Source organism: Cupressus sempervirens, chromosome 3 (genome assembly GCF_028749045.1).
Source record: "Cupressus sempervirens isolate cs-2001-9-10 chromosome 3, ASM2874904v1, whole genome shotgun sequence".
Lineage (NCBI taxonomy): Eukaryota > Viridiplantae > Streptophyta > Pinopsida > Cupressales > Cupressaceae > Cupressus > Cupressus sempervirens.
In genome coordinates this window covers 477080656-477095169 of record NC_143120.1, presented here as the reverse complement: position 1 = coordinate 477095169, position 14514 = coordinate 477080656, and the positions used below count along the sequence as shown (strand labels likewise).

At 36.6% G+C, this 14514-nt stretch overlaps 1 protein-coding gene across 1 annotated transcript; it reads left to right on the top strand.

Moving 5' to 3' along the window:
* Nucleotides 1-230: 230 nt before the first annotated feature.
* Nucleotides 231-7946, top strand: LOC149567227 (uncharacterized). Its single transcript, XM_089820404.1, has 7 exons — nt 231-1728; nt 2221-2417; nt 4169-4518; nt 4630-4726; nt 6347-6716; nt 7003-7060; nt 7414-7946. Exons 1-7 carry the CDS (start codon nt 1236-1238, stop codon nt 7568-7570), a joined length of 1722 nt encoding a protein of 573 aa, XP_089676530.1. The 5' UTR covers nt 231-1235; the 3' UTR covers nt 7571-7946.
* The last annotated feature ends 6568 nt before the right edge of the window (nt 7947-14514 follow it).

Here is a 14514-nt window from a genome sequence, read left to right as displayed (position 1 = left end):
AAGCCCTCCAAGCTCTCTGGGATGAATCGATGACTTACGCGTGTAAACATTTCCCACCACATCATCACCTAATTATGCACGTTCTTGGATTTTATCATAAATTTTCCCGTTTATAGTACTTGCACGTGCAGTTAACTGACAGCACCGGTCTTCGCGTTCCCTGAATAACCGGATGTGGCCGGTCACCATCTGGAACCACAAAAATAAAGACATGGATACCAGAGGCAGGCATTCTCTGCCAGTTCTAAATTTAATTGCGTTTTTTTTTGGGGGGGTTCAGATCTCATCAATTTTTGCAGAGTTTTCCTTAGATGGAGTCCTCCACGAAATCTGTTTAGCTATTCCTTACGGAGTACGAAGTGTTCGCCTAAGAGCCAACCAGTTTGAGTAAAAACAGTAGTAGAAAATTTTTAAGAAAAATTGGTAGTTGCAAATCTGTATGTGCTTACTGTAACTATACGGAGTGTGAGCCAATTGAAACAATCTGCTAGATTACAGAGGAAGCTTTTTTTCATTGAACAGGGGACTGGATGAGGATTCCCTGTCTCATGGAATAGAACAACAGCGAGATGATGGTGAGTTCTAGGCCACTTGGGCTTGCGTTCTTAGTTTCTCTGCTTTCCTACAGCTTCCTCGGGCTGAATCCCCTTTTTAGCAAAAGGAAGGGCTGTTACATTTTGGCTGCCTGTGCAATACCCTCTTCAGGATTTCTTTTGGTCTGCAGAGCTGATTGATTGCTGGTGTTAAGGTGAGGTTGTCGTTGCACCAAAAAGTCCACTTTGTGGGATATAATCAGTCAACTTATGGTACACACAGGAGGCGGTTGATGGGACCTCTTAACATTTTGCCAACAATCTCCCCCTCAGCCTTACCCAAGTAGAGGTTCTATGTTAGAGTGGGGTTTTTGTTGTACCAAAAGACCAATCTGTCAGTGCATGATATAACCATTTCAAATTTAGTACACAGAGGCAGTTAAGCCTTTGTCACAAATCCCGAGACAGCTGAACCGGGAAGGAGATGGGCTTCATGAGATTAAGTGGCAGTATTCAGGCTGGATTGGCTTGTGTTTTTAGTTTTTCTGCTTTCCTACAGCATCCTCATGCTGAGTCCCTTTTTTAGCAAAAGGAGGGCTATTATCTTTTTGCTGCCTGCCCAATACCTTGCTCAGGAGTTTGGAACTAGTTTAGAGGTTTTTTTGGCAGAGCCTTTTGGTTTGTAGAGCTTTTGGGACCACAATGGAGATGGATTTCATGGGATTAGGTGGCGCTAGCAGTAGCAGTGAGATGGAGAGGAAGTGGAATAGACAAGGCCCAGACAATGAAAGAGATAAAAGCCCGAGTCTTAGTCTTATTCAGGAAGCTTACAAGAACAGCCATGGAGGTGGGCTTCAGCTTTCCTTATCGGGCAAGGCTAAGATTTGTAACATTGAAGATGGCAATCAAGTATCTCTGAATTTGGGCGCTAGTGGTTGTTCATTGAGTAGTAGTGTTGTCAAGGTTGGAAATGTCACTGGATCTCCTGGTAAGAGTTGCTTTTCCGCTTATAACCCTGAGAAGAAGCCCTCCTTGCTAAGGTTTCATAATCTCCCCAAGGAAAATATTCAGTGTAGAAGTGAGAATCTTCCCCTGAATGGCATGACAAAAGCTGTCACTATGGTAATGACAGGCAAGCAGCCTGACGACCTTGCAGAATTGGACATTCAACTGCGAAAATCTCCTAAAGATAAAGGTACGTTAATGAGAAAAGATTTGCACAATTTATGATAATTATCTGCAAGAATTTCTGAGATTGATTGTGTTTGGATTTTTACATTAACATTTGGAATCATACTACATGATCTGTCATTATGATTTGTCCTTCTCTCTTGCTTTGCTTCATCCTGATAATGATGGATCATCGGGATTTTTCCTTGCTCTCTTACTTTGCTTCATCCTGATGATGGATCACTGAGTGTGATTCCAAATATTGATACAAAAACCTAAACACAATCGATCCCGGAAATTCTTGCAGATAAAGATATGTTATTCAATTACTTTTGGCAAAAGTGGATAGTTTAATGCATTCTTTTTTTCCATTTTGGTTTCCCTGAATCTAATTTCAAGATTAGTGAAATTCTCCTAACAATACCAGCCAAATTTTTTTGGTTTAACTTTTATCTACAATTTCAGGTTCTTGCTCTCAATTATCTATATTGATCTGAATATAATGTTGAGGTTGCAGTACCTGCGCCAAACATGACCACCGAGTGGTTAAATTGGACCAAGGCTTCTGCATTGCAACAGCTCGTGGATGTAAAAAATGAACAGGAAGAAAGACCTGCCAAGAGGAAATTTGACTGTTTGGTAACGTCTAGTGCAAAGTCCGTTCCACATGCAGATGTTTTCAAATCAAGCAAGAGAAGTGCAATTGCTTCTCAGGTAGTTAGTTCTTCCCCACCTAATCAGTTGAATCTTTACTGGTGCTCATCAATTATGGGATACTTAGATTGGTTTCCTTGCTTATGGAACTATTTTTCTTGAAAATTTCTTTGTTTTGGCAATAACGGTATGTTCCAGGCTATTAAGGATCCACACTTCGGCCAGTTGATCGAAATTCCTCATCACTGTACATCTGTTCTTTTATCTATGGTATATGTATTGTTTACACCAAAGATATCAGATTACCATAATCTATACTTTTACTTGCTGCTGATTCTGAATAAGATTGTGTGCTTTCTTTTTCCCAAAAAGTTTGAGAGTTTGAAGGAAAAGAGTGTGATCCAAATGTTACAAGCTAGGGTTGCCGATGTACCAAAAGATTAACTTTATTAATGTCCAATACAACCACTATACTTCAGAATACAGGAGGTGGTTAAGCCATGTCACAGATCTCGAAGGAGAACATTGGCGGTTAGTCTAACAATCCCCCCAACATTATCCAAGGTCAGGATGACCAAATTCTGATATGACTTCTTACAAGCTAGGGTTACTGTTGCACTAAAAGATTGACCCTGTTAATGCCCAATACAACCACTAGACTTACAGAACACAAGAGGTGGTTAAGCTATGTCACGATACCCGAAGAAAAACATTGACAATTAGTCCAACCCTAAATTGCTACACAAAACACACAATTTTATCCAAAAACAGCAACATGTATTGTTGGCATGACACACGTGTATCTACTGTTAAACTAACCAATCCATCTGTATGCTCAGTAATTCTGTAGTTTATGTGCTCTGTTTGTCTTTCTAAGCTTGTAGCAGCATAGGTCTTCTAGATCATTCATTTAGAAGGCCCAAATTTCAGTTCTTATGTTGTGGCAACTCTTATTCTTACTTGCCAATGATAATCTGATCTCCTCCAAGTTGAATAAATTGATTTCACCTATAGATTGTTGTAGTGATATTCTTGCATTAAACCCATTCAGTTCTATCTCCTTGCTTTCTCTCCCTATCTATACATGTAAAAGCTAATTATTCATTTTCTTTAAGTTAATCTCACGATGAATAAACATAGTACAATTTCATTCTTGAAAGACTTTTGTATTGCTTACTGCCTTAGCACGATATTTGAAGAATCATTTAGAAATGCTAATGCCCTTGCTAAAAAATTTCTATGATTATTGAAAATTCTTGATTGGATCTAATACTTTCGACTCTTTAATGAATCTAGACCAGCCAGTTGTGTGATGCCTTCTTCCCTCCATCTTCAAAGGATAGCTCAGTATCATATTTTAGTACCCCAACCCACAAGTTTTCAATGTTTGCTTAAGCTTCTGGTTTTGTTTGGCTAAAAACACCATCCTCCATTGAACTAGTAGTTATTCAAGATTAAGAAACTAGAAGATTTCCACAATCCATATGAAACTACCAAATTTTATGCTTCTAAATTCAATTGATGCTCTCTTTCTCTTATCCTGATGTTTAATGAGAGAATGTAATCCGAAAAGTTGATGCAAAAAAAACACAATCAAATCCTGAAACATAAGATTTGATAGTCTAGATTCTTCAGTGCAGGACAGGAAACTCATTTCATTACTATATGAATCTGTATAAACATCCATAATAGCATAAACTTTTTATACATCCATGATAGCATAAAATTCCATGTTCTAATAAAATATGATTTGATTTCCTGCAATGAAAGATAAGACATTTTAATTGATTGATTTCCGTTTTGTGTAACAGGGATCCTTCAATTTCAGTCCCAAATCAAATGATACTGCTGAGTCTAGGAGACTATTTCCTGTAGCAAATGGTAATCCAGATCAACGTTTTGGAGCATTTCCTGCAACAATTTTGGCCCAAACAGTTGATGATCGGAGCTATTTCAATCATTCTATTGAACAAGCTCAAGGTTTTGTAACAGAAAAACCCTCGCTCTTGTCTTCAAATGCCAGAAAGTTCTTAGTTTCTCCATTCAAAGAACGGTCAATAGCTATTTCATGTGGGCAACATTTTTCAAGCATTCCGTCAACAAAACAGGCCTCTGTCTGGTGTGGTACTTCTCCCTCTTCAGTTGGCACTACACAATTTGGGTAAATATAATATAATATACCCACGACTGGTGTTGAATATAACTTTACATTTGACATGTCGGAGCTTCTGTCTTAATTTCATGGACCAGCATGTTCTCTCTCTACTTGCAGGGCTGCATCTAATGTTCCAGGCAAATTAGGTAACGCCCAACTTACCATATTTTATGCCGGAGATGTAAATGTGTACGATGACGTTTCTCCGGAGAAGGTATGCCCTGTTTGAGACTCGCAGAAGCTATCTAGATATAAGGATAATCTGAAGTGGGGGAAACATTTTCAAATCTGAGTAGTGCCAGTGAATGAAAAATCAGCTTTGATCTAGGGATATGTGGGTGCAAATGCTAAATACTGATAACTATAGTCTACTTCAAGGCTAGCTCACCGCTGAAGCACGAATTGCACCTACTAGGGGAAAACACCGAGTAGCCGTTGAGTCTAATTTTGCACATGGTAAATCAGATTTTGTCAATTGTGAAGCACAAAATGGTCCAAAAGTGTCATTTCTAAACTTTCACCTGATATCTGCTATGTTCTGCACCAATAGTTGCCCACTCTAAAAGGTGGCTAATTATCCTAGTAGTTCATGAAATGTTTCAATATTGGTGCACAAATGGGCCAATCAACCAAAAATGCTAAAAAATGATAGACTATTAGGCTATTAATACATGTGTGTTCATTTTCCAGCCATAATTGAAAGATATCTATGACAAAAACAATAATGATTATCAGACCCCCTGTCAGTAATGAGGTCTTTTCACCTACTTCATGATTTACTCACTGCTGAAGCACAAACTGAACATATTGACAAAATGCTCTGAAGGAATTTTCTGGCATTGTCTCCACACCCCATTGTAGGTTCAATGTGTTAAAGTGATCCAACTGAAGCATTTAATGGAAATCCTTGTACTGTAAACCCTCATATACCAACGTTGCAATATCACATTTAGCTCAATTTCAGCTAGGCAGGTGACTTGGGATATATGTGAACATGGAAAAAAAGCAAAAGAAAAAAATGATCCATGTATGCTTATTCTCTTTCCCGTGTCCATATGCTATCTCTCTTAGTTTTGACCCCTCAATTTTTTAGTCAACCTGCAAGCAAATATTCATGGATAGGCAGCCTGACCTGTAGCACCTTGAACCAAAAGCAATAGGAACAAATGCTTAAGCTGCAAGAATTAATGCTCCAAAAAATCTTGCATGGCAAACAATTATATTACTTGAAAAATGTGATTGCAAATAGTCAGCATAAAACCTAGAAATCGGTGAATAACTGAAACCCCACAGCTGTGATAGATATCTTTGATATGAAGAATTACCATATATATAAAAAATCTGCAGCATTGCTAATTTAAGACATTAACTCTCCACATAGTTTCTCTAAAATTGTACGCAAATATTCGAAGTCCATCCCCAAAGCTTACTAATTCTGAACATTGCATATATAATGTAAAACAACCAAGCACCATACATTTAGGTTCTTGTTTCTGATAAGTGGGATCTTCTACTAAGCATTTAGGATTATGTACTGAACTGGCAAACTGCTGGTTCTTCAAGGAAACAAGATGTTTAACTGCAAAAAAATGCAATGAAATACCTTGAACTAGATGACTTGGGGGACTTTAGAACATTCTCTATGGATGACTGTTCATTTAAGATCAGAGTCATTTAACCCATCTATGTGTGCTTCAAGTTCAAATGATCTTGCATGCCTTGCAGAGCCCAATTAGGTTCTTATTTGAATATTTCTTGCATTATCTGCTACTTCATATGATTTTCCATCAAAAAATCTTCTCACTTTAATCTAAATTTCTGGTTTTCATTACAGGCACAAAAAATCATGCTATTGGCAGGAAATATAAATTCAACCTCTGCAACAGGTCCAGATTCCTATCATCAAAGGTTCACACCATTAGCAATAGATGGTCATTGTAGACCGGCCACACCTACTATATATCCATGCCTTCCAAATGCATTGACTTCAATGAGTTCACAGGTTTCTTCAGAAAATTGCAATATGAGCGTTCCACAACATCATCCCCAAAAATCCCAGTTGTCTTCTCAGCCTGGCCAGCCTACTGGATCATTTTCAGGCGATGGGGAATTTCAAACAAATCACACCATTGGTCCTGCTAGTGATCAACAAGAACCTACAAAACAACTTGCCTCAGGGGTAACCTCAAATGTCATAAAAAGAGGTAAGGCCTTCGCACAATCTTGATTGGTGAATGCTAGCGCTGATGAAGTTTTTAATTCAGTTTTTGGATTAAATTAAGTATATATTTTTATTTTATTCTTGTATTCTTTCATCTTAATAATAGATCATGGAGTGTGGTCCGAAATATTAATACTAAAAAATCTTACAGAATCAAATTCAGAAATAAAATTATACATTCATATGGATTGCAGAAATCTGATAATGTTAATATTGTTTTATCCATCATTCCATGAATACCATCTGATTCGTTACTTGTTCCATGCCAGCACTACCACAAGCACGAAAGGCATCCTTAACCAGATTTCTTGAGAGTCGCAAAGGAAGGTACTCATTGATTTCTGTATATTCCCATTCTCTATAATTATAGAACATTCTTTTAGGTGTTCTTTTTCTCTCATTCTGATAATGGATCACAAAGTGTGATCCAAAATGTTGACATAAAGATAATCACACAATTGAATCTAGAAACATAAAAAAATATATAATTTCATATAGATTGAGTGCATTTTTTCCCGACAGTTTTCTTATATCCACTGAGGGGAAAGCTTGTTGGGGTTTGATTGCCATTTGGTTATATCTTTTGCTATTTTCCAAATTCTAGATCCACTTATGCTAAAATTTCCCTAAAGCACCAGCTAACGTTTTTACACAATCGATGCCTTGTTCTTGTCTTTCAGGGTTCTTCCAAAGAGGGCAAACGCAGTGGATTCACCTGATCAGTCATCCTCCATGACCGAAAAGTCTTTCAGTTCTACCTCATCTTTTGATAGATGCCCAACACAACATGAATTGAAAAGTGATGCACTGGATGTTAAAAACCTTCTCAACAAATGACAAGGCATAACACTTGCAGAGCAATTGTGGTTGCAAAGAACTGAGATTACACTGACTTTTTACGAATCTATTAGTTCAATTTGTATCCATCACTACTGTAATTTTACTATTATTTCTCACGGTGGAGCTTCCTTTAATGGTCACCCCCTAAGCCTTATGAATGTACTGGTAAATGCATTAGTACAGAAGAGTTTAGTTCCCAACCGGATGTTAGCAGTCTTCTATAGTTTCTTTGTGTGTTGCATGTAATAAATTAAGTATTCAGTTTTCAATCACTCCATTTGATAGGAATATTGTAAGGAAAGAAAGACTCATTCTTTTGCTGCTCTGATTGAAGTGGCTTAGAAATAATATAATTTATAGTAGTTTAAGGTAATGCAAATTGTTTCAATGAAGTACAACAAATTTTGTATATGGTGTTTATCTTCTTACATCTTCTCAGATATAGCGTGGGCTTTCAGATTATGCCTCTTGTTTGAAGTAGACATTCTTCTTTTATTTAGAGATATTTGTTTCAGATTAAGTTGATGATTTGGAGACAATCCAAGTTACAGTGTTGAATCAGCAACCCATATGAAATTTTGTGATCAATGCTGAATTTCACCTTCACCGTGATTTTTTTTTCCAATTCTTTGTACTGTTCTTAAAATAAATCTTTTTTGCGTGCCTCATTTTGCGGGGGGGCTTATTTCCTTTTCTTAGAACAACATGGCTTGCATACTCAGTTGAATATGTTCAAAAGTTCATTAATTGCATGATTGATATAGGAGAGATCCTTGGACAAAATCTATGTGAGAGAAGATGTAGTAATTGAGCATGTTTAAATAGTTCTAATGTCATTATAGTGTTTTATATTTTTTTATAGTATAGTATTCATATGGACAACGTTTTTAGTAGCAGAGTTGATTTTAAGTACTTTTAATTGAACAAAGTGTTTTTCTTAAATCTGAAATATAATAAATCATGCAGTGTCATATCCATAGACTTATAAATATTCCTAATGCATGAATAGTGGTCTACCCTTTTTGAAGTCTTTTTGGATGCCTAAAAAATGAAAATCTAAATTTGTCATTATATTTGATGATACAACCCTAAAACAATAGTTATAATTTGGAATGTTGCCAAATGAGCCACTAAAGTAAAATTGGGAGTGATTTGAAATCACCTTGGAAGATTTTGAGAGGTGAAACATTAGGATACTAGTTTAATATCCTCTTCCCTAATGAACTTGATATCCAAAATGTAATATAAAAAACATCAATATATATATATATATGCTGACATGTTTTGACAACCAAATTTAACTAAGATACTTTTGGATTGAGCTTTAAAAGTAACATAGAATGCTTTAATGTTAGCAAACAAAAAACATAACATCAGAGCTAATAGAATCATTTTTTTTCCCTAGGTTTGGACAACAACATGGTTGTCCAATCTCCATCCAATAACTTAAATAACTCTTTCATGTTTCCATCTTCTTGGTCATGAACATCCTCTTGCTGAAGGAGGTAGGGTGTGGTCGTTGAGGAGTGCATAACCATGACCATGAAATACACCAGTCTATTGAAGCTTTTATCCAGCGCTTGCAACTCCTACTTAACATTTTTTAGCTCCTTCCCACTAGTCATACCTAAATCACAACATCTGTTTCCCTAAGCTTTAGTCTCCATCGCAACCTCCTTACCTGGAATGGAATTTTTTCCTATTACATGTGTGGAGGGGGAGGCGAGGGATTCTTCAAAGGGGGGGCTTCCTTACTTTCAGCTTCATGGATTTCTAAAGTGTTGTAATGTCTTCCATTTTTATACTAGCAGAGGCATGGGCAAAACTGCTACTATTATGAGTACCTGACTCTAACTAAGCATTGCTTTCTAACTTCATGGTTTCATGCTCCATCCCATAGTTTCCCCTCACAACTTTCTCTTTCATGCTTGGTTTATTGGAAATTCTAAAGGCTCTAAAAGGCATTTCTTCTTCAACCTCCAAGTCAACAATATTCACTTTGCATTCAAAATCAGGCCTCTTGATAGTTTTGGTGTTAGAGGTGTCTCCTTTTCTCAATTTCACCTTCTTAGCCACCTCAGACGAGAAACTAGAGATGAGGGAATCCATAGGGAAGGTCTTAGTGGACTTGGGTCTTTTCATCCCTTTCTTCTTCCATGAGAAAGCCACAATATTACATATTGGTGGGTTCAGAGAGGGGGTAGCTTGGATCATAATTAACTAGGGAGGGCATAAAGCCAAGTGAAAGTGGTAGAGCCTAAGCATGAGACCCTAGTTGAAAATAAACACCTTCTTTCCTAACCTCTTGCAGTTCCTATCATCTTTAACAAAAAAATCAAGAAAATGTAGTAGGTAGAAAGGAATAGAAATCAACTCATGGTGCCTAAATGGTTAAGGAATTGAAAATGATAATAACATGACACATCATAATGGCCCTCCAGGGTAACATATTTCATAATGAAAGTGCAAACTTGGTCCCATGGTTCCAACAGATCCTCCCTATGAAAACCATCACACAACTTCATAGGCTCTTTGTCTTTACGAAAGAAGTGTTTGAGACTATCTTCATTCATGAATTGACTCATCTTTTTTCATCTTCTCCCTTTAGTGGATAACCCAGTTACTTGAGTGATCACATCCTTATTAATTTCAAAGGTGATGCTCCCAATGATAATTTTTTAATCTTTCCAATTGTTGATGAGTTGTAGAGAGAAGTTGATATCAAAACCAATCATGGCTTCCATGTAGGTAATCATACCACTGTCAAGCCAATATAACACCCTTTTAGTTGCAAGATTGGACATCCTTTACTACCAAAGTACTATGCTAATCTTCATTAAATATCAATCTAGGAATGTGAACTTGAGATGATGTCTGCAAAGTATATGCTCTAGTTTTCGCTAAAAGTCACTACTACCTTGAATGCAATAACCATTAAGGAAATCTAGTTTATCAAAAGGAAAGACAACTATCAAATGCTTGTAAGGAAACTCTAATTAATTAACCATACATCTATGCACCTACTACTGCAGGAATAGTGATTGGTTATGTTTCTAGTGGCTACAGGAATAGCAATTCTAAACTTAACTAAGAAAAATTGAGTCTAATTCCTAATTACTAAAGTAAACTTCACCTTCCATGTGGACCCCCACGAAAGAATGAAGAAAAGATCAACTCAAATGAAAGTGTAGATACTTAGGAAAGTCATATATTCATTCAAATATGTAGTATTACAATTACTTAGAGAAACAAGATGTCTATCAACTCTATTAATCTGCTTACTACTCAACCTCATAGACACAGACGAGGTCTTATTTAAAAAGGAAGGAAATAATAGACTCCTACAATTATGACTTCCTCATGAGGAATAGTCAATCGCAGTTCAAGACTCATGCAATCATAAAGACATTAGTTATCTCCTTAAGTTCCCATAAATATAGAGCATAGCGGATGCTAGATCTGCTCTTTTATTTGACTTAAATAACTTCCAAAAATCTAGGTATTGTGTAATAGTTCCTGGCATGCTCAACCAATCCCTTTGATGCTTGCTTTCCCACTCAACTGCTTTATCAGGTCCTGCTTGTTATTTATTAAAACAAGTCCCTTCTGACTTTGCCACCAAGTTTCCAGCTGCAACAATGACATAATATTTCTCTTTAATACCAACAATTCCTCAACGCTAATCCTTCACAATTGATTTTGATTAACTCTAGCTTGGCTTGTATTCTTGTGATCAACATTTAATGCACACAAAACTTAATACAAACATTTATTTATATTTATTAATTTATAAAGAAAAAGCATTAATTATTCAACTAACGGTTTTTTGCAATCTCTTTGGCTGCAAGAAGTTCTACCCATGTCAAACATTTATGAAGAAAGATTTTTACCACAAAATGAACCCTTTTTAGGTATAATTCTGATTATCATTCTTATGCCATATGTCCATATCTTATACATCAAAAGTTCAAAATACTATACTTAAAAGATGATAAAGTTTAGTATGTTATAGACAAATGTTCACAAAAAGGGCCAAAAAGACATCTATTTCTTCATACCATCATTTTCCTCCCCAACAGTCCTGATGCTGGTCCCTTCAGCATCTATAGATTTCTAATCATTATCCGTAGCTTGAGATCATTAGCAATCTTCTCACCTGATTCATGAGCTCTATAATTAAAATATCCATGATTCTATTTTAACCTTTCCCATTTTTGATCTTCAATGGCCATGTTATATTCAGAAAATAAATCATATTTTCCAAGCATAGGATGCAAGAGTATTGGTGGTTGGAAATGAAGAGGAACCCAATAACTTTTCTGATTTCTACCTAGGATCATATACCTGGGCATCTTGCTAATAGCCAATTCCAAATTTTGAGGAGAGTGCAATTCCCTTGTTTTTAGATCTTCTGATAATCAGATCCATCTTTGAGTAGAGGCTCGTATGGCGTCAAGGGCAATTGCAGAACAATGCTACTCCCAATCTAGAAAAGCCTATTCTTGGACAAGGTGAATTTTAGTAGCAACACTTTTATTGTTGTTAACAGAGAGCCAATCAAAGAATACCCTGTGAGTGTTTTGCACCTCAGGTTGAATGTATAATGGTTCAAACATTTCTTTTTCCCTATGAGGAGCAGCCTGATTCTCTCGACTGATCTCATTCTGCATCCATGACATAACTGCTCTAAATTGTACATCTCTCACATATAATAATGAATTCCAATCCCTATCATTTGAAACAACAAGGTTATGAACATATAACTCGCAGAGGAGATTCTGTAGAACCATCGGGATTGATTTGAATGCTGCATAAAATTCCTAGGGAGTGTGCAAAGAATGGTTTAATCCCTGAGTAATTTGAGACAATTGAAAATTAATCATTTTTTCTTTTAGGAATAATGTATAAACTGGAAATAGTGACCTACAATTTACAAGCTCTGGAATGAGCTCTGTTACCTTCACGACACATTGTTGTAGGACCATAATTTCACTATCTTTTTCTTCAATTTGCGATGCTTGTTCCTTGATAGTTCTAAGCAATTATTTCCTTTCTAGGTCCCAATTTGCTTTTTCCCATTGAATTTGTTGGTACAAACTAAAGTTGGTTGTTAACATAGTAGAAATGTTTGGTGGTGTATGATGACGAACAATAGGGCTATTATCTTCAAGGTGGGGCTCAGGATGATGATGGGTAAAAGGGTTGACACTTGGACCAGCAGTAGTGTTGTCATCCTCAAAATGGTGATGTTCAACAAAGCTATCATTTTGATGGGCAATAGTGCTATCATCTTTAGGAGGATGATGAGAAACAAGACCGTCAACCTTTTTTGAAGGCACAATAGCTGCAGGATAGGGCACAATAGCCATTTTAATTTGAAATGTTTCAACAATTTCCTGAACTATTTCTTGTGCAACTGATTCCTTTGGTGGTAGATTATCAGTTTCTTCTACCGGTTGTTCAAACCCAGTCACTATTTTCTCTAAGGACTCTGTGTCACTATCAATGTTAATAGGGTTATTTGGCTTTGCGAGAATTTCCTCAAGATCACTTTCATGTTCAAAAGTATGGGTTGTATGCTTTGAGGTTTTCACAGGTGTATGTACTAGAGCTTCTAAATCAATAGGTGGAATGGGAGGTTCAACAATCTAGTAATTCATCATGGGGTAGAGATTGTTTGCTTACCCTTATCAACATATTTCCCTTTATTAAGGTTGGGTACAACTTCTTGTGACATTGGAGATACTTCTTCTGAACCTTCCTCTACAGTAGCTGTGCATGATTTTCTCTTTTTAGAGGTTGAGGCTTTTGAGACTGAAATTTTCCTTTTCACAGTTTTGGGTGCGGACACAGAAGCTGAAGCTTCTTGAGATGTTTTATATACTACTTTCCTGATTCCTATGACAATTTTCTCTCTTGTCCCCATTCCTTTCCCTTTGGGTTCCCACTGTCTTGAGTTTTACAAAATCCTCCCATGTCCCCAAGTGCTACCTAGTCAATTCCCTTTCAACTATGGCCCTAATTAAGCAATGGTGGGATACTAACTAGGTTTTTCCTTACTATACATAGGTAGCTTGCCTTTTGATAATATTATAAAGGAAACTTGGGAGATTTATAGGACAATCACCATCCCGCAAACTACTCAAAATTTTGAAATGAATAGCATGCAAATAGGAATACCTCCCGTCACAGGTAAAATACCTTATGATAAATTCAGCAAGGTGGATAAATTGAAGGGGGGAGATAACTGTAATGTACCTTTCTTTCTTTTTTCTTCCAGCCGAGGATCTCCATGTACTGAAAATTTGCTCTTTTTCTGCTCATGCATCCATGTCCTTTATCCATCGTTCTCCATTTGTAGGCAAACCAAAAAATTCTGCCACCACTTCCTCTATAAACTCTATCCAGATACCTTGAACAGTTGCATATCCATCCCTTAGTGTATTATGAAATTGGAGCACAATTTCCTGATCAAATTACTTCAGACTAAGACAGTAAGCTAGCCAACCTCATTTTTGAAACAAGTTGCATGTCACTGGGTTTGGTAGCAAGATGCTGTGATCTACTGGTTCATGTCGTTGAGGTTCTCCACCCACGTTCTCTTTTAAAAAAAAGAATGTTATAACTGCGAAATTCACCTTAAGTGATTGAAAGTGTGGGTGGAGATGGCTACAGGGTTTTCAACAATGGTGTTTGGAAAAGGAAACAAAAGTTTTTAAAATACTTCAACACTTTCCTAACATCACATCCTTCAGTACTTCATGACGATATTTTAATCATCAAAACATAATGAGGATAAAGATCATGCCCAAAACATACGCCATATTAATGAGGGGTTATGTGCATGTGAAATCATAATTTAATGGTTGGCTTTTAAAAAAAATTTATTTCACACACTTCAGAACTACAAAGGGGCATTAACTCATTATTGAGATGACCCT